Genomic DNA, 21,393 nt, shown 5'->3' with positions numbered 1-21,393 from the left:
CGTATCATATAATGTACTATATTATATATTATATAAATGTACTTGTAAGTGGGGCTGTGGGGAAAAAGCAACACTTCTCCCCTGTTGGTGCGAGTGTAGACTGGTGTGGCACCATGGAAATCAGTATGGAGAGTCTTCAAAACCTACGATTGGAAGTCCCATTTAATCCAGCTATTTTCCTTCTGGATATTTTCCCAGAAAACCTGAAAAGGTCATGTAACAGTGACATATGTGCACTCATGTTTATAGCAGCACAATTTGTAATAGCTAAATCTTGGAAACAACCAAAATGCCCATCAACTGCAGAGTGAATAAAAAAGATGTGGTATTTTATAATATTACTCAACTATAAAAAATAATAATCTTGAGGCCTTTATATGTAAATGGAAGCAAACGAGACTATACTCATAAGTGAAATAAATCAGACTCACATTTGTAAATATCACATTGTCTCCCTAGTGTAAAAACAAAATAATAATAATAAAAAACTGAAAGACTGCTTCCAGGAGAACATGGCAGACAGATAGCAGCAGCTACGGAGGCTCTCTGAAAGACCCAGCTTAGAATTCAGGAATGGTGCAGAGTAAGGAATCATAAGCAAGTGGAGATATACCCTGCTGACCCAAGAATGAACTGGGCTGAGAGAAACCAACTTGGAATGCAATCCTGGTGCTATAACAGGAACAGAAAAGCCTCAGTGTGGAAGCTGGAGCCTGCAGTATTGGAAGCCGCGATTTGGGTTTCCCGCCACGCAGCAGCTGTGTCTACATCGGCTTGGCAGGGAGAGAGACACGCGGAAGCTCTGAGAATGGGAATCAGCGAACAGAGTTGAAAACAGGACGGACGGGAAGCTGTGCATTGACTTGCGGTGAGGTGAGTGAGAGAAACTACACTCTTCCACAGTTTAGGAGACTCCAGCGGAGGACATTCTGGGACTGGGCAGACTTGCGGGAGCGGGGCACTGCAGCGACTTCAGCCACGTATCCCCCTCTCAAGCGGGATTGGTGAGAAGTGCCTAGCCTACTTGACGCTGCTGGCTGAGACCCAGTGTGCTAGCACAACCCAGATCCCAGAGCCTGAGGGTGCCCTGGAGGGGCGGGCCCCGCGTAGGCTGCCTGGTCTGCAACTTCCTGGTGTGCTGTGGTGGGAGGGAACACATAGCCGGCGCAATTTGATCAGGCTGTGGCTGACAGGGAGGGAAGCTGGGCCTCCTATATACGCTTGCATAAATAAGGAACAAAGAATATGGGAAGAGGGAGCAACAAGAAAGGCCCTTCGGCCCCCAACCCTGAGAAACAGGCAATAGCGGACACCGCACCAATAGACATAAAGCGCCATCTAGAGAGCCTCATAGATGAGTTCAGGAATGAAGTTATTAATGACCTGAAGCTAGAAATAAGCAGAATAGTTAGAGAAATGCTAAGTACCACCTAAGAAAAAACAGATGGTGGAATGGAAGAACAGAAAAAGAGGGGAGAACTGTTTGATGGAGAAAATAGAGAAAACATAAAATATGTGAAGCAGGTTCAAAGAGATTACCAGGAAACTAAAAACTCTATCGAAAACTGGCATAACAGCTTGAAAGAAACTAAGGACAGACTATCTGAACTGGAGGGCAGATTTGTAATATGGGAGAATGAAATGAAAAACTTCTTAAAAGTAACAAAGAAACAAACAGCAATAATACAAAGACTAGAAGATGATAAGAGGATCCATAACTTAAGAATTAAGAATATAAAAGAAGAAGTACGGACACAAACAAATGGACTACAAAAGCTACTCACAGAAACAATCCAGGAGAATTTTCCTAATTTAGCAAAAGGTAAAGATACTCAGTTGTATGAAGCATACAGGACCCCAGCCACCTGTAACCCAAACAGAGCAACACCCAGGAATATAATAATAAAAATTCCAGAAATTCAATACAAGAACAGAATATTAAAAGCTGTCAGAGATGAGAAACAGACCACTTACAAGGGAACACCCATCAGAATTACAGCAGATTTCTCTGCACAAACCATCAAATCATGAAGAGCGTGGGGGGAAATAATTCAAGCTTTGAAAGATAATAACCTACAGCCAAGATTGATATATCCTCCACAACTATCCCTGGAAATTGATGGAAAAACAAGGTGCTTCCAGGATAAAGAGGAACTAGGGGAACATGCAACCACCAATTCAACTCTACAGAGAATACTGCAGGATATTCTAAAAAAGAAAAATACAAAGAATCCAGAAATAGGGGCAGAGAGGCCACAATGAATGGAGCAGAAAACAAAATGAAGAAGACAAACTGACAACTAATGACAGAAAAAGAGCTCAACAGAAATGAGGCAGAGAAGATTGGATGACAGGAACAGCTATTTTGGAGAAAATGACAGCTTAATAGGTAATACTGATTTAGTATCATCTTGTTTTGAAGTCTCATCAAGCTTTTGTTCTTCTGGCTCCATTGGTCTAAACAGGTTGTATCTTATTGGATTTTATTATGTATGATAGTATAAGCAAAAACTTTTAAAGACAAGGAGATTATACAGAAACCATTGTTCATTTTCTGTTAGTTGATTCTAAATACCCTGTAATGCTGTCATTCTCTTAAATGGTTTTACATTGTTTTGATATATTTGATGCTACAGTATAGAAGTTATACTCAAAGATTTCAAGGAAAGAGACAATATGGTAACTACTTTTATGTCAGGATTATCTTGTGGTGAAACACTATTCTGCTTAAATGGTTATGTTTTGATCTGTGCTGTTTTGCTGGTATGCCCTCTTTTATCTCAATCTCCATTTCATTATTTACTTTTTTATTTTTATCCTTTTAATTAAGGGAAAATAAATAAAAAATAGCAGGATACATTATAGTAACCCACTTTGACTTTCCATTATCTTGATTTAAAGCCCTGTATTACTGTCACCATCTTGTTTTTGACTGATGTCCCCCTATTCTGTTTTGCTTGATAGTACCAGGTTCGAAAGTTTAGGCAACAGCTGTGAAGATAGTGAGATTCATTAAGACGCCCATTCTCGTTGACTATTATCTACTTTTGAAGACCTATAATGTCTCCAGTGTTTTGGTTTTGTCAGTTTTGTTCTTTACTGTTTTGTTCAATTTTATTATAACTGATGATATAGGCAATTCTATTAGAGATAGCGGGAAACATTATGGTAACCATTGTTGATCACCTTGTATTACGCTTTTACATTATCTATTATGTCAACCCTTTTGATTTGATTGACTCTATTCTATTATGTCACATTTGGTTCTACTCCCTTCCAAAAAAGTATTAAGAACTGTGGGAGCAACAAAACCCAAAATGTGTAATTGTCATTGTGCAAAAGAGAGGAAAAGAAAGTGCTCTAAACGATATAACTGCATGTATATTTAAGTGTATAAGATAGATAATGATATCACTGAGTTTTGTTGGATCATTGAACAGAACTGTTTGCAGTCTCACTGTTGGAATGTCCACTTTACAAGCTTTAATTTTGTGACTTGAACAATTATTTCTAAGATGACAATATGTAATCCATTAACTAGTGATTTCCTACTGTTTATTTTTTTCTGTAAATCTGTATAACTTGTACCCTTTCTGAAAGAGTAATGAGATCCAAACTACATAATGGATATCATAGTAATGAAAGGGAAAGAAAGTGCTCAAAAAGTAAAAACAACTGGGATAGGGGAAAGGAGAAACGGAAGAAAGGAAAAGATTATATGTATGTAGGTATACACATAAAATTCCATGTATGTGTATATGCGCAAGGTAGATAATTATACTACTAATTCTCTATTAGTTTGTCAAAAAGAACAGTTTTTGTGTCATTGTTTGATTGCTTGATCATTTTTTAGTCCTAAATCTTGTAACCTGAACAACTGCTTTTAAGATAACAATATGCAATATATTAACTAGTGTCAATTTCTTACTGTTTTTTGAAATTCTGTATTACCTATCTCCTTTTTTATGTTTTGTTTTCTTAAAAAAATTAAAAATATACTTGTTCATTTCATAAAATACAGATTAATAGGGCAATTGTAACCCAAAGAAATAAATATGTGATGTATGATCAAAAATACAGTAAATACACACATTTAAAAAATTTTTGCTGTGAAATATATACCGTCATTAATCTCCCTTAAAACATTCTCCCTTACTTCAGCCTTGCCACTTACCCCATTGTTCTTGGAACTTTATAAAACAGTGCTGGAAATCCTTTTTTGTGCATCTTTATTGGCCCTGTTACTCAACATTCTGAGTAGATTCAAAATGATTCCATTTGGGGTCATTTTAACTTTGAGTAAGAGCCAGAATTTGCAGTGCTAGATCTAGTGAATATGGTGAACAAGGTCAGTTGTAATTTTTTGTAACAATTTTTTTTATATTCCTTTTAGAAGGCAGCACTGGGATGGTGTTGGACAGCATTTCACTGTGTTTTTTGATCACACCTAGCAGACCCTCATGAAAGAGAACCTCTAGCCTGCTTCAGAAAGTGAGATGGATGGGATGGAATAAGTGTATTTGAAGCAAAGGGGATTAATGGGAATGTGTCTTTTACTTATGATAAATTTTTATTTACGCATTTACCGTATATTCTGATTATATCTCATACAACTTGACCCTATCCAAAATTACTAGATATTAAAAACTTTAACACTCAGCAATTAACAGATATTAATCATTAAGGGATGGAAGGATTAAATTGTATAAAATACTATGGGAACTACTTTCAAAGCACTGGAATGAACTCATTGGTGCTTTCCTTTATTCATATTTCAGTGACGATTATGATAACATGAGTAAAATATTACAAGCATTTATTAAGATTTTTGTAACTGCTGCATTAAAATTAACCCTATGATTTAGATGCTTAAATTATATCTATTTTTCAGAGAGGAAAGCGAGGCACACAGAGGTTCAGGGCCTTGTTTTAGGTCCTATTGTTAGTTTATGTCCAGGAATTTTTCCAGGATATATGTAGCTTCTTTAATGATTGAGTTAAGTGTGTTATCTATATTCATTTATAAAGTCAGGTCTATACATGGTACATTTCATAGTCACTGTTCCCTGTACAAAGCAGACACTATAATTTTTACTGTTTCTTCAGTTTACACTGATAAAATGCTACATCAGTATAAAATTTAAAAAATACAGCAAAACAAACTAAAACAAAAACCCAACTGTCTCTATAAAGAAATTATAACTGATGATGTTTATAAACATTTTAAATATTTGGAAGAGAACTGGTGAAATTTGTTGTGACATGGACTTAATCATTCTTTTAGTTTTTGTTAATAAGTGACTAAATACAATCGTAAGTGAGTCTATCTTTAGATATTAATCAAACTGAATTTTCTATTTTAGAACCAAGCCTTTAAGTTACTTATATGATTTTTAAACAACAAAAGCATTTTAAAAGAAACTATCTAATTTTATAGAGCCTTATCTTTTTGGTTTAGGCAAACACCAATAATTTGACATTTATTTAATTTTTTAATTATACAACTATTTAGAAATTATGACAGTGTTCTTGAGAAAGTGACAAGAAAAGCTTTTGCTGCAACCTTGTTGTTTGAGAATCTACATATAAACATCAGATTTTTTTTATTTGCCTGAGTTTCAGTTGCTTGGTAAACTTAAATACATTTCCCTAATTATTGGTTTCTGTATATGATAGCACTTTTTTTCTCAACTGAGTGGCCACACAGAAACCTCAGCTGCTTTCATCGATCAACTATTTTAACAGAAGATTAGGGAAATATTTGCATGTCATTACAAAAAGACATTCTAAATCAGATTTGCATATTACCTGAGTATTACTGAAGTACATGGCTATAAATCACCAACCAGTTGGTTCTATCTGAATTTTGGGAATATTAGCACTGCTATAAAAACAGAATTACAAACATCAAAGCTTATCTCATAATTAGTAACTTGTGCAATAGGTGGAATAAACACAGGGTATAGAATTAGCAAATGGTAACAAATCACTGTTTGCAAAAATCTTGAAATCCACTCACACCTACTTCTTGCCTGTAACCACTCACTCATCTCACTCTTGTCCTCTCTGATCATATTCTTCATAGCAGCCGATGTGATGTAAAAGTGACACATATTCAACATATCGTTCTCATGCTTAAAATTTTACCTTCTAATTTCATTTAAACATAACCGCAAGACACCAGCTTTTTCCCTGAGTCAGCACCATTCATAGACTGCAAGGGATAGAACAAGCAGTGAACGAGAAGCAAGCCCTCCCTATGAACTGGCACCATGCAGGGGCCACTGGTGTGGTGGGACAGCCGAATGCCAGACTTATCCCATGAGTCAGTGCCATTCATGGACTGCAGGGGAAGAGAACAAGCAGTGAACCACAAGCAAGCTCTCCCTATGAACTGGTGCCATACACAGGCCGCTGGGAGTACAGCCAGATGCCACCCCTTCTGACATGAAGGCTGGGAAACATGAAGAACCACAGTACCATTTTCATTGGTTTTTTGGGGGGTGTGGGTGGGTTTTATGACATCTGATGGCATGGGTAGCTATTTCAAAGATAACAAGCTATATTATGGTATCCATCTTGGATTTACTACTGTCTTGCTTTGAAGTCCTTTATTGCATTCATTGTTTTGTTTTTATTGGTTCTATTCTGCTTTGTTTTTACTATGTCTGAAGGTATCTGCAGCTATTTTGAAGATGACAAGAGGCATTAGGATAACCATTGTTGTTTTCCTATTTTCATGAAGTCTTGTGTCACACTGGATTTTTTGGATTGGCTTTATTCTGTTTTATTTTGCTTGGTTTATTCTCTTTAAAATAAAATAAAAAAACTCACAAATCTCTGAAAATAGTTGAAGAAGCTACACATCATCTGATCCCTGCTGAGCTCAACCATATCACTTCATATTATTCATTGTCCTGAAGGTATCAGGTTCTTTTCTGTAATATGACTTTCATATATGTACGCTTTTATGTTGATCTGGCGTGGTCTCCATGATTTTTTTTACCTACCTAAATTTCTATTTTAACTTATGTTTTATAATCTTAGTTTATATGGTAGTAGTTGCTTTATAGAAATCTCCCTTGACCCATTAGTTAACTCATTCCCATTTATGAGTCTTTTATATTCATTTATAGCACTTTCTCCAATTTATATTACAAGTGTTTCCTCCATCAGACTATTCTTGAGAGCAAGCACTAGTTCTCTTTTCTTTCTGAATTCCTATTGTCTAGTTCTGTGCCAGGCAATATGGTAGTGGATACTTAACAAATATTTGGTCAGTTATTGACAGATTAAGTGTATATTCAGATAGTTCTATGTAAGTATACACTTGAGTTTAGATAGCTCAACTGGCTAGATTGATGTTTAGTATAGAGTACCCACATGTTTGGTTTATTCTCTTTAATATAAAGAGAGGCAAGAACTTTGTATGTACTCGTTACATTTTAAATTCTCTGGAGAATTTTGTTCTTTCGCTTAAAATGAATCACATCTTCCTTTGAATTCCATTAAATTCTTGGTTCAGGCTCCATCACAGAGCTGATTTTATTCTTCCTTGCATTAAAGTAGGATACCTTTTCATATGTCTTTCTCTTAAAACCTTTTTGAGGAAAGAGATTACATTTCATATATCTTCCTCTTCCACAGTACATAGGAGTTTTTAAGGTTTTTAAGGCAAGCTTTGGTAGAAATGTCTTTCAAGTATATTTCCCATTTTTATTAGTACATAATAAATGCATTCGTTTATTGCAAATGCAATTGGTAAATATTGTGAATGCAATTGAAACATATACATGTTGTTTCTTGATCACACTTTCACTCACATGTGTTGTAATTTAAAAACAAAAATTTGTAAGGTGCTAAGAGAAGAGACTAAGGAATCATTAGATTTAGTGTGGAATTCAATTATTTAACTTACTCTGATTCTGTGTTTCCTGTATTTAAGCCATTGAAAAAGGCACCAGGATTTCAAACAATGACTAGAAACATTTCTTTCCTCATAAATCAATAAGCTTTATATAGAGAAATAAATACCCATCAGTGACCTCTGGATAGTGACAACATAAAAAATATGACTGACTCAGCATAATCCCAACAGGCCAACTAGATATTTGGCAGGAGCTGCGTTCAAGACATGAAGTGATTTAATAATGTATTGGTTCTCTTAAGATCAGTAGTCCAAACACGTGTGTAGCCTCATCTTCCAGACACTATCTACTCTCTCTGGGCTATTGCCTTCATTTACCTGGCTGATTAATGCTCATTTTTTTCTTTCCTCCTTGATGCTACAAGGCCATTCCTGCCCCATTCTAGGTGCAAAGAAGAAAAGAGTTCAGATGAAGTAAATGAGCTGTGGGATCCCTGGTGCCAAAAATAAAGATTAAAATAAATATGTTTTTGATAAAATTAGGGAGTTTGGGCCATCATTTCCCTATGGGCTTTAAGTGCTCTGCTGAGCAGTTGGAGGTCATGGAGTGACTCAGAGCAGGAAGCATACAAATGGATAGTTATACTGTGCTGTACACTTAAAATTAGTATTTGCCTTATGGAAGCATTGAATAATTGTTCTGAATTGGATTGTAGAAACAATTACATACTATTTATATATAGCATAGATTTGCAACAGAAATAATATGCATGATCACTTTGGCTTTCAAGCATCTTGTAACAGATGATTTTAGTAAATGCACAGGATAAAAGGTCTTTTCACCATATCATTAAGGATTGTAGTATGAGAATGTTTTTTTTTTTTCAGTTTTTGAAATCTCTGTGATTTTTAATGTATTTGAATTTAACCCATGAGAGACTGCTGGGTATTGCCATGATGTTAGTACATATTTGTTATAAAAGTCAAACTCATCTTTAGCAAGTAATAGTATAAATTATATACATACAGAACTAATATTTATTGGGCAGTCTTATTATGCCAGGCTTTATTTTAAAGCATTTATGTGATTTGACTCATCTAATCATATCTCAAACAGCAAGTAAAGTACTTTTTATTTCTTATTTGTAGATGAGAAAATGAAGGGAAAGGGATGTTATTTTTTTTGTCCCAAAGTCTAATAGGCTTGTGAACTGAAAAGCCTGAGTTCCACTCTATATACTTTGGCCATAGAAGGTCTACAATTTTTTTTCCATATAAAAGCCTTTAATAACAAGTCATCTTAAACTCTTGTGGAAATAATTTCTACTACAGATTCACAATCAGCATACTCTTTCAATGACTGTATAAATGCATCTAGTAGATAATCTCTTTGCATAAAAGTTTCAAGATCATGCAGTGATTTATTCTGTGATTTGTAACCCAGTTCTGTGGGAAATTGTGTTCTTATTTTCTCTGATCTTCCTTTAGTTTCAGACTGAATCTTACTAGCATTTTATTGTTTACTTGTTTCTTACTCTAGATGCATCCTGTACCTGCATCTAGAAGAAGCTTTCCACGTAACTTTTTCATAGCCATCTCAAAGTTGACATTTCTATTTTTTGCATTCAGAAACAACACCCATTGGAAGATGAACTAACTGAACAGTATTGTCTTGGTACTCCCGTGCTGACGCCCAGCTCCACTAGCTCGCTTTGCTTCAATTCTCAGATCTTGAGGATTAACTACCAGACCAATCTCAGTAGGTTAGGTAATATTGCCCCTGTCATCATGTTAATATGGATGTGGCCTTGCTTCTCTGTTTTTGACACTCTTTGTACACTGTGCACTTCTTCAAATTTCATGTGTTTATAGACTTCTAAACCCCCAATAGTGGCAGAAGCATGTCTGAGGCCACCTATTTACAAGATCAAATCCTTATCATCTGTCTCATCTGAGGGAACCAAAAATAAGACAATTGGGTGCTTTAACTGGGTTATTTCTTTTTGACACAGAGTTATTTCATTTTCTACAAGTTTCCTTAGATCTTTGTTGTTATTTCCATCCAATGATCTCAGCAGAAGACCTCTAAATGATATAGGGAAAGAAACCTCCAATCTATTAGATGTCCACTACAAGTTCCTGTTCTCTAAAATCAAAGAGTGAATTTTAGGACCATAGACATTAAGAGCAGAATATATTGAGAGAAAGAAAGCTTCCGTCTGAGAGAGAGACAGAAGGGATCCAGTATGAGTTGCCCAGGGTATGTGCTCTTAATTACAAGGCTCTACTTGCTAACTATGTGTCAGCTATTAGTGAAATGCTTCATCCTCATAAGACCATGGGATAGATGCTACCTCACTTACCGAGGGGACTGGTTCAAAGTAAATGGCTGAACCTGGCTTCTAAAGTCAGTCTTTCTTGACTCTTGTGCAGGTGATCTTTAATACTGTCCACTACTCAAGAAGGTTATTTTTAAAATAACCTTTAGTATTAGAGATTAAATAGATTTTAAAGGAAGGGGAAATGATTCAAAGACTGTAGTAATTATTCAGCTATAATCTAAAATGCTTAAACACTAAAGCTAATAATTAGATTTCATTAATATATTTGAAACACTATTAAGCCAACATTAAATGTCATTCTAAAGAACTCTTAAAGGATTATTCTTAAATTTAGTATAATTCATCACATTGTTTTTGTGATTAACCACCAAACCTCTAGAAATCTATGAAGGTTACAAGAAAATTAACTTAGTTTGGCTATTCTAACATGAATAGTTCTTATTAGATACAACACATACTGTATCACAAAATTTTAAAAATTAGAGTTGTAAAATATAATTGCCACATCAATATAGATTTATTATTTACATTATTTCGTTAGTTGAGAGGGTTTACTATTTATATCTGAAACATTAGAAAGTGTTAATGTGCTAGGTAAGTTTTTATACTTTAGTAAATTAAAAAAATTATAGAAAAGTATAGGTGGCTGTTGCTGTTACTGTTTATGAAAATATTTTTTGGATTTTTTTTTTTTTGTGTGTGTGTGCCAGGGATTGAACTCACGACCTCGTATTTGCTAAGCAGGCACTTAATGAAAATATTCTTACACAAATTCAGGTTTTATCTGAGTTCATCTTCTGTGTTTTAGCTTTTTTTCCTTTCGTAGAAATCATCATCGCAGAATTCTCACCGTGTTGCTGTTACAGTTTTTATCTGGACGTTGGCCCAAAAGCCTCAGACTCTCAAAAGGGAGGATTTGAAAGCTGACAGGATTATGGGGGCACATGGTAAATGTGATGCTAGGAGGTGGGGTTGAGGTTGGGGTTCTGGTGACCCTCTAAGAGCCTGTTCCTTCCTCCTGGGTTCTTTCTCTTCTCCCTGCTTCCTTTCTGCAGTGAGGTGAGCAGCTCTCCTCATTAGCCGACTCCTCTACTACTGTGTGCTTCTCCTCTGGAGCCAGCCAGCTACGACTGAAATCTGTACAAGCCATGAGCCAAACATAAAACTGCCCTATAACCTGGGAATCAGGTATGGTATCTCAGCATCCTGAAAGAGACTAAGACACATGCCAGGCACTGAGTGTCATAGGAAGACACATTGTGGCTGGGGAGTGGCACAGACATTAGCCCAACTGTTTGTCATTTCTGTCTTATGAGTCATTTATACTTTTATTACCTTTAGGCCCTTTGAAGAGCTTGATTTCCACAACAGTCTCCAAAATGGGTCGTCTTCTACGCACATAGAGCCGAACGATAGACCCCGCTTCCTTGAGGGCTTCCACTGCTTTACTGTGGGAAACCTCTGACACGTCGACTTCGTTCACCCGCAAGATACAATCATTGACCCTGAAAGGAAGGGAAAAGGACAAGATTCATGAGTGGCTGCATAGAGTTCCTAAAGAATATTCTTTTGATTATCTCATTTTAAGATGTGGGAAAGAGAAAAATACAAGAAATTTAACATGGTAAAATTTGGAATAATAATTAAATTGCAAAAAATAAATCCAAGAAAACATTAAATTCCCTAGCTATCTTCATCATAGGAGATCACAACACTGGTCAGTTCCCAACTAGAACTCTAGTCCAATCTGGCTGGGACAGCATCACATATGGCAGAACTAGAAGCACATGTAATGTAAGATGTTTGTCACTTACAGAATTATTTTGATGGGCTTCAATTGGTTTAACTCAAGGGTATAATTTGAGGGTTTCTCAGAACTTATTACCATGGACTATATAGACAATAGATACAGCTTTAAGGTTGAGGTTTTCCAAATAATTAACTGTTTCAAAAGTAATATGTGGTCATTTTAGAAAATATGAAAAATATAGAAAGAAAAAATATGTATAACTGAATCATCTAAATTAACTGTTAACTTTATGAAAAAATACATTCAAATATTTTTCTCTCAAATTCATGTCACAACATTATAAATATTAAAGTTCAAATTGATCAATGTTCAAAGAGTCATTCATATAATCTTACTCAAACTACTTAATAGAGTGAGTAGTATGCTAAAGTTTCCTTTTGTTTTTCTCATTTTTCACATGGGAAGAGAAAATGTATCTTTTCCATAGAGCTTTCCAGGTATCTCACAGGGATGTGTCACAAATTTCAGATGTCTTATTGTCATGTTATTAATTAGTACAGACATTAATAATGGTTAAGAGCATGGAGCTTGAGGCTAGACAGATTTCATCACTCTGCAAATTCATTCTAGAATTCCTCACTTCAGGCTACCGTGTTGCTCAGTGTCAAAAGCGAGAGGTGACTTTCCCGAATCCCCTGTCCGCCCACACTGCATTTTCAGTGTTAACCCACAAGTTTCTTCAGCTTCTCAGTTACCAACCTGGTTGAGGTCAACATCATTTGTACATGAACTACCTTCCCAATATTGAGTCTAGGCTCTTGATGTGTTTTCTCCATCAATTTTTAATGCATTTTCTTTAATGCCGAGGGTAAAATGAATGTAGTTTGTTTGTCACCTCACAACCACCCTCTCACTTCCTGTCCTTCCTTCCAAACAGGGCCCAGTTTCCTCAGATGTATTGCTGAATGAATAAAAAATAAGTCTAAGCTTAATTACAGAGTTCTCTATTTCCTGTTAGTAATTATGCATAATTTTGTTAACCTCTTAAAACTTGTCTACTCTCATCTTGAAATTTGTTAGGATAGTAATATCTAGTATGAAGGCTTTAGAGGAAGATTAAATTAATGATGCACATAAATCCTTACACAGACCCTGATACGTAATAAGTGCCTAATAAATGGTTGCTAGTGTTTACAGTACATTATTCATTGACATGCTTAATTATTGATTTCTCTCCAGGACTTTATAAAATAAAACTAACCTACATTACAGAAATGAAAATAGCCCCAAATGCTTATCTTTTATTTAAAGAGGTCAGTAATGTGAGGTTAGATTAAATGTTAGGTCTTTTATTTCAAAATCTGGGTTCTTTCATCTTTAGATCACGTATATCTAATGTGTTGAACAGTTTCATGTATGGTATACATTAGTTCAAAATTATAGGACCATATTGGATATGTTATATAAAAATATGAGAACAATTTTCCTATCTTTCTTTTTCTGTCCATAATTTTCCTGTCCCTGTGTAAGAAGGTGATTTATTAGAACCTGGAACTCAATGAGAAAACTGAGCAGCCTCTAAATCTGAAATGGATCATTTCACTAAGTGATAATATTTCATCATAACAGATGGTATGGTTTTAATAGGTTCCACATACATTTCCTCTCTGACTGAGAAAAAAATCCCGGAAAACTACCAATTAAAATAGTTTTGAGGATGTAGGCAGCACGGGTGCCAGCCGCCCTACAGCAGCTGGTCCTTTGAGAGTGAGTAATTTTGCCACCTCACAATAATGCAAAAACATAATGTTTACCATTACCCTACACTCAGAATGCTAATCATATTTTAAAACACTGCTTTTCATAGAAGGCAGTGGCTGACATTTTAGAAAAATTCTGAAGTTGTATCTATTGAAACTCTAATTTATTTTTTCATTTTACATACAGTAGACCATATTTTGTGAGGAAAAACACTGCCTAAATCATATGGTTGTTTCTGCATATGTAGATGCAGCAGGCAGCTTTGGTACACTGCGTACAGCACAGGATATGCAGTCATGAGGTCTGCATTTGAGTCCAAGCTCTGTATTACTGGATCATAGTCAGGACATTTTATCTGTTTGAACCTCAGTTTCCCAAACAAGGACATGAAGCAATGTTAAGATTGGGAAGAACCCAAGAACCAATGTGGAGAAATACATAAACTGTACAAACTATATCATACCATAGTTGTGAAGCTATCACAAGTGGGTCAACGTGCTCATGGATTTGTTAGAAAGCAAACAGGATGGAATTTTAAACTCTAAGGCACCTACCATGTGCTGCAGTAGTCTAGTTACTTCTTATATTTGTTCTCATGTCAATTTATAAAGCATTCATCCCCATTTATACAGATATAATTTTACCAAGAAGATCACAGTGTTGGTGAAGACAGGGATGTGACTTTAACCTCATTTTGTCTTTGATGCAAAGGTATTCACATTGATTGTTTTAAATTTTTAAAAACCTAGCAGGGGGAGGAGTTTACATTCAAATTCTCAAGAGAAAAGGGAGAATGTCAAAGCCGAACTAGGGCATTCAACTTCCCTTCCTCCCAATTGCTTTAAATAGAATTTAGCTGCAGGGTCACAGCTCTTTAAAATTAATTTGTTCTTTCTACCAATAGATAACCTTTGTGAGTGAAGTCTCCAGTTGTGTTCATTTTGGAACTTAAAAATACACTGTTATCTTCAAGTTCAAGGAATACATTGTCCCAGCATAAAGTATAGGTTTTATTATACTTCTGAGCCATTGTAACAGAAAGTCATTTGCCCATGACTTCCTTCCCACTCTCAGTATCATTTAATTGGTGCTTTCATTCAGTGCTTGTTCTTTCAGACATAAGTCTAAAATATTCATCTGAAGCAATTTCATCTTGTGGAACAAAAACTGTTCAGGAGAATAAAAAATCTTTTCCTAGAAGTTTTTCTGAAATTTTGGTGTATTTCCTAATGGAAAATCTAAGAAACGAAAAGGGTATTTCATTGTTAGCACATATCCATAGGATCACATCTAAATATTTTACTTAGTAATTAAGTATTCTCTAACATGATACAACATTGATGGAAAGTCAAATAATGGTTAATGAATTGTTTATACTAAAGGTATAATTTAAAATGTGTAAAGTTTGTATTTTCTCTATAGATATCAAAATGTTTTCTTTTTAAGGTTCATTAGTTTGTATCTTTTAAGGAATGTTAAATTACTGAACTGATCACAAACTCATAATATGTGCTAAAATTTTCTGTTTTCTACTGTACCTTAAAAATGCTAGAAAGAAAGATAACACAGCTTTAGCTTTGTTTTTCATGGGTGTTGTGCTGAGTGTTTTATAAAGCACATTTCTTTTGTGTTTGGCTCAAACATATATATCACAGTGGACATATATCACAGAAAAGAACCAAAGACTATGGACCTTGGAGCTGTATTTACACCCAGATACATCTAGGATCTCATTATAACTCTAAAACTTAGAAACTGTTTGATTTAAGAAAGGTGACTTGACATCTCAGAGCCTCAGTTTCTCTCTCTGAAAATAGGGTCTACAAAATTTCTCTATAGATTAAATGAAATACTTAGCCCAATAACTATCTCTAAACATCAATTAAAGTCAGCTACTGTTATGAATAAGAAACACTTGCACAGGAGAAGATATGGAAAGATTATAATGGAGGAAAAAGAAAATAAGGGAAGAGATCTAAAGCAAGATGCTGAATGGAATTACCAAATTTTGTATAAAAATGAAAGAGTAAGATGAATAATATTTACAGAAAAAAAAATGTAACAATAGGGCTGCTAACCTAGTCTTGTTCCGTGGAGTAAAATTGAAATTTTCTTTTTATGTCACCATAGTACCTTCCTATGCCTCCATGAAACATTTCATTTGATCTGGTACACACTACGGCTTCTGCCATCATTGGGAGAAGTTTGAAGGACGAGGACACTTGGCCACACTTCCTCAGACTCACGTCTGCCGCATCCTTACTCTACTTTGCATCGTTTCATCCATGCTTAACCATATTCAGTCTCTCAAGATTCGGTCAAAAGTAGATTTCCAGACACAGGTAGTGACGTTTCACTTTGAAGCAGCTATTGATTATTGAGGGAAGTCCCATAATTGCTTTACTCTTTTTGATCCCATGTCAGAACTATTCCAGGGAGTAATATAATGGAGAAACCTCATCAGCGCTTATGCTACTAGGTGAACTATAATAATGTATGATAAATAAATACTAACTGGGAATTAGACTACAGACACGTCTACTAGAGAGAACAGTGATCACTTAAATATAATCTGTTGAAGAGATATAACTTCACAGGTTTCATGTAAATTATAACGAAGCTAGAAAAGTTCTATCAAAAAGTTTTATTTTTATGTTAGTTCTAGAACCCCTAACGATGGGGTAAGAACAAATAATGGAAGTCAAGACTTTATATACTAAAGGACAGGTACTTTATGATGCCAAACAGAAAAGGAAAAAGTTCACAGAGTTTGAATAGCATGGCTCTAGATCATCATGATTTATAATAAATATACTTCATTAGGTTTGTCATTTGTCTTTTCTTTTTCTGTCTTACTGTCATAAAGCACATATAAATATTACTAACAATCTTTTTGTTTTGTTTTGTGTTTTTCTTTTTGAGGCAATGTCTCACTATGTAGTTCAGGATGATGTTGAACTCAGAGTGATTCTCCTGCTCTGGCCGTCCCAGTGGTGGAATTTCAGTCATGTGTTACCACCCCAGCTCTTAAGGATCCTTAAAGTCCATCACTAACTAATGTGCTATTGAAACTTCTCACTTATTTCAGGGACTTCATTCAGGTGTATTAGTACATTAAAACCCCCCAAAAGGACAGAGTCAGCAAAATTAATAGATTTTTCAGGAAAGGAAAAAGCTAATGTTTAGAAGCATCTAATATATGCCAATATAAAAATATGTTTTTAAGATTAAACTACATTGGGCCTTTTACATAACAAGAATGCATGTAATTGCAAGAAGATTAGAGAGTTCATGCACAGGGCCCAGGGTTACAGCTCATTGGCACAGTGCCTGCCTGGGAAGTGCAAGGTCTTGAGTTCAATTCCCAGGAGAAAAAAAAAAAGAAAGAGCTCATACATGTTTAACATTGATCATGAAGCAAGTTTGATCAGTCCTTGTCCTGGAGACTGTGAAATTGAACCATGAAATAGAGACATTCTATATGAATACAAGAAACAGAAACTTGAGAGTTTAATTTTCAGGGTCTTTTACTTTCATATTGACTGTGAAATTTCAAAAATTGATGTTCAAGGAAATTGAGAGGAAAGTGGATATATGGAAAGCAGTAAGGGCTTCAGGAAATAGGAGGGGTTTTCCTAGATGTACCCACAGTTCCCCACCACGGTTGATATGCCCAAGGCTTTATTGCTCAAATCAGCTTTGAATTTGAGAAGATACTCCAAAAATTCTTCCAATTAATCCCCTTTTTGATTAAGTAAGCTCATATGGATCTCTGTTAATTTCCAACAGAAATTCTCCATTAACACAGGCAGACTTTGTGATTGTATTAGTCATTTTCTTGAAGTTCAGACATCACAATTTAAAGGAAGAAAGATTTATTTTGGGTCCCCATTTCAGAAGATATAGTCCAAAGCAGGGTATCTCCAAGACAGAAACGGAATAGTGGAGCATGGCAGAATCAGGGACAAGAATATACCCTGCCAGTGACCCAGTTCCTCTGATGAGACTCCACTTTCTAATGGTGCATTCAGCTGTGAGTTCACCAGGAGACTGACCCATGAGTATAGCATCCTTATAATTCAGTCACCTCCCAAAAGCCTCACTAATAAACACTTGAGATGTTTGGAGGACATTTGAGATCTAAACCATAGTATTCCATCCTTGATCCCTCATAGCTCCTGTCCATCTCATTATGCAAATATAGTTAATCCATCTGTAAAAATCAGCAAAGTTTAAACATCTCCAGCATTGCTGAAAGGTCCAAGTCCAAAATCTCCTCTGAGATTCAAGATAAACTGTTAATTCTGAGCCCCCGTAAAGATAAAAAAAAAAAAAAAAAAAAAAAAAAGAAAGCTTTCCAACAAACAATGGCATAGGACAAGCATTTCCATTCCAAATGGGAAACAGGGAAATAGGAATTAGAGAAGAACAAGACCAAAGCAAGGAAAACATTAAACCTTGTGTCTCCATGTTGAGCACCTGGGGCAGACTGTAATGAGATCTGAATCTCCAAAGGGCTTGGAAGCCCTGATCCCGTGGTCTTATTTATTGCAGGGTCTTTTGGGCTAGTTCCATGCAGTGTGTGCAGCTTGCTTTCAGCCTACAGTTTTTCTGAGCAGATGTGCTGCATTCCTGGAATCTCCAATCTCCTGGGCTCTCTATTGAAGCATTGTCTTTATTTTCATAGCTTCATGCACAGCCCTCTCCCAAGTAGGTCTTGGAAGAGACTGTGACCTTGTCACACCTTTTTTCCCCTGCTTTTTGGGTCTTGTTCTGAAATCTTGGTTGTGACTCCCTAATTCTTTTATTCTGCATGCCTGAATAACCAGCACTATGTGGATGTCACCAAGTTCTACCACTACTATGAGTGTCGCACTCTCATGATCCAATCACTTTCCAGAAGTCCCATCTCTCTGCACATATGAGGTGTTTGAGAAACACTTTAGATCTAAATGTGTTACTTCCCTGAACTTATTCATACTTTTCTTTTAATACTTAACTCAAGTTTATCTCATCCATGAGAAGACATCTCTGGCCCATTGGTTGATTCTCCATTTGGTATTACTACAAATATTAATAGATTTATAACATTTAGCAAATGAATTATAGAACATTCAGTTAAATTTGAATTTTAGATAAATAGCATTAATAATTGTTTAGGTAAACAAATGCTTTTTACTATAAAATATTGTATACTACATGTTGGACATTTACACTAAAAATTATTTGTGTTTATCTGAAATTCTAATTAAACTAAGTGGACTGTCTTTAAGAAAACACTTATGCAGTCTTTGATTTCTTTGACTTCCATAATGCCCAACATATAGGTGGCATAGTGCTGATATATTGCATATTATGTGTATATTCTTTAAGCAGAAATAATGAATGATTCATATTGTTGCTATCATTTTATAGAAGAAATTAAAGCTCAAGATCATAAAAGAATGTGACTTATACACTGCATCATCTATACCTCTTTAGTTTGTTAAAAATAATGTGGTGACATATGTAAAGAGAAACCCCAGCTGACCATCAGTGGGCAAGGTCAAACTAAAAAACTGCGAAGCCAAGCCAGAAAACAAAATGTAGATCAGTGCTTCTCAAACTTTGGGGTGCATCAGTATCATCTGCAGGGCTACTCATCCTACAGATTACTGGGCTATACTCTGAGAAGTGTGGTGAGAGACAGAGAGAGAGAGAGAGAGAGAGAGAGAGAGAGAGAGAGAGAGAGAGAGAGAGAGAGAGAGAGAGAAAGAGAGAGAGAGCTAAAGATTAAACCCAAGGTTTTGCCCATGTGCTTTACCACTGAATTATACCCTTCTCTTTTAGTTTCTAGTTTCAGTGGGTCTGGAACAGGAGAAAAGATTCAGATTTTTAATTCTAGATGATCTTGGTAATTTGGACTGGGACCATACTCAAAACACTGTTCCATGTGTTGAAGGGACACTCTGTTCAGTTCTTGGGTGGTTCATTCCAACCTAATATAGACCAACTGACTATGATAAAAGCCCTGAGTTCTGACTCTGAAACCAATCACCTCAATTTGCAGTTTTTCATTTGAAACAAAATCTCAAAGGGAATCTGAACTGGGAGACCACAGCTGCCACTCTATGTGAGGCTGTGTACATGAAAACTATTTTCCAGCATGCATTTGATATTAGATGCTCTTTTCCTGACTGCTTTCCTTTAGCAAAGACGAACTGATAGTCACTACTCTCCTTGTTTTAAAAATATAGCTTCTGCTCTCATCTCTAATTCTAGGTAAGAGTAACTTGGATTTATGATCCATAGAAGCTATCTTCTACAGTGAATATACTGTTTTTCTTTCTCCATTTGCCACTTCATTTCCCTTATATAAAATGTTTGCAGGATATTCTGCAGCTGTCATCTGGGAAACATCACAGATTTCCACAGTGAGGGAAGAAATTGCTATTTCAGCACCAGCAATTGGTCTTTTGGCATTTTCCGGGAGAAGCAGAGAAGCTAGTAACAAATATCAAGCCAGACAACTTAACAGCAACAGCAAGTCCAAGAGGCATTGCATAGGGATCTCAAAGGATACAAATTCTAGGTCTGTTTATTCCTTATCACACTAAGTCCAATACTCTGTCCAGATCCATGAGTACATTCAACTTTCATGAGATGAGGTGCAAAAACTTTAACATCTTTAGATGTTATAAAGACAAGTCAAATTAATTTAGATTTTATCTTTGTACTCTCAGTACAGCTACTATCAAGAATATAAGTGACATTAAATGCTGGCAAGGAAATGGGAAAAGAACTCTTACACACTATCGGTAGGGATGTAACATGGAAATCATTGTCTACGTTCTTTGAAAGCTAAAGGCAGAGCTACAAATTCATCCAGTTAGACAATTCCCCAGAATACACTCAAAGGAATCAATGTCAGCTACTGCAGAGCTACCTGCATACCAGTGTTTATTATGACACTATTCACAATGGCAAAATAACTGAATCAGCCTAGAAGCCTATCAATGAATAAATAGATAAAGAAAATATTTTATACATACATAGTGGAGTGGTATTCAGTTGAAAGAACAAAATCATGGTACTTTCAGGAAAACGAAAGGAATAGGAGATCATCATGATATGCAAGATAACCCAGACTCAGAAAACAAGTAGGTAGAAACTATAAAGAAAAAGGACATGAAAGTAGAAGAGAGACTACTAAAGAAGGGGATGAGGGTAAGGGAGAAGAGTACACACAGGAGGATAACAGGGAATGGATGAGATGGGAGCGTTACATGCCTGAATGGAATGTAAGAATGAAATAGCGGCATTCTGTATAATTTATACACACTAGTAAAAAAAGAATCCTCTAGAAATGCTAACAGATTAGACTTGGAGGTGAGAAGAGAGAGGAAACATTTTATTTCCATTTATAGATTATGAGTCACTTGAGTGAATAAATTATCTCATGTACCTTTGCTTGGTTAGCGTCTCAAATGGTCCTGGCAAGGTTCAGCATGCAACGTATTTGAAAAATAAATGAATGTAGAACTGTAGAAGTTAGTCAAGGACATCTCTGTTGCCAGAAAGCACAACTTTTCCAGTGACCTTGCCCTATGAGAATGTTGTGTCTTCTCTTGTCATTTATCCTTCCTGCTATAAAGACAATGAATGCTAACTTAATCTAAAATGCTATCATTTGC

At 35.7% G+C, this 21,393-nt stretch overlaps 1 protein-coding gene and 1 pseudogene across 26 annotated transcripts in view; both read right to left on the bottom strand.

Annotated features, from left to right (window-relative positions):
- Positions 1 to 21,393, bottom strand: part of Dlg2 (discs large MAGUK scaffold protein 2) — a 1,893,126-nt gene that overhangs the window by 515,349 nt on the left and 1,356,384 nt on the right. For all 26 annotated transcript variants that reach the window (XM_063256338.1, XM_063256340.1, XM_063256341.1 and 23 more), the window contains one exon: positions 11,545 to 11,714. In XM_063256338.1, the coding sequence (XP_063112408.1) occupies positions 11,545 to 11,714 (170 nt within the window). The remainder of the gene's footprint in view (positions 1 to 11,544; positions 11,715 to 21,393) is intronic.
- On the bottom strand, positions 6,174 to 11,155 carry LOC134477744 (peptide chain release factor 1-like, mitochondrial; annotated as a pseudogene).

Source organism: Cavia porcellus, unplaced genomic scaffold (genome assembly GCF_034190915.1).
Source record: "Cavia porcellus strain 051 isolate PalLab524CR breed Dunkin Hartley unplaced genomic scaffold, mCavPor4.1 scaffold_9, whole genome shotgun sequence".
Lineage (NCBI taxonomy): Eukaryota > Metazoa > Chordata > Mammalia > Rodentia > Caviidae > Cavia > Cavia porcellus.
Note: the sequence above shows the minus strand (reverse complement) of the source record. Positions and strands in the feature narration are given on the sequence as shown.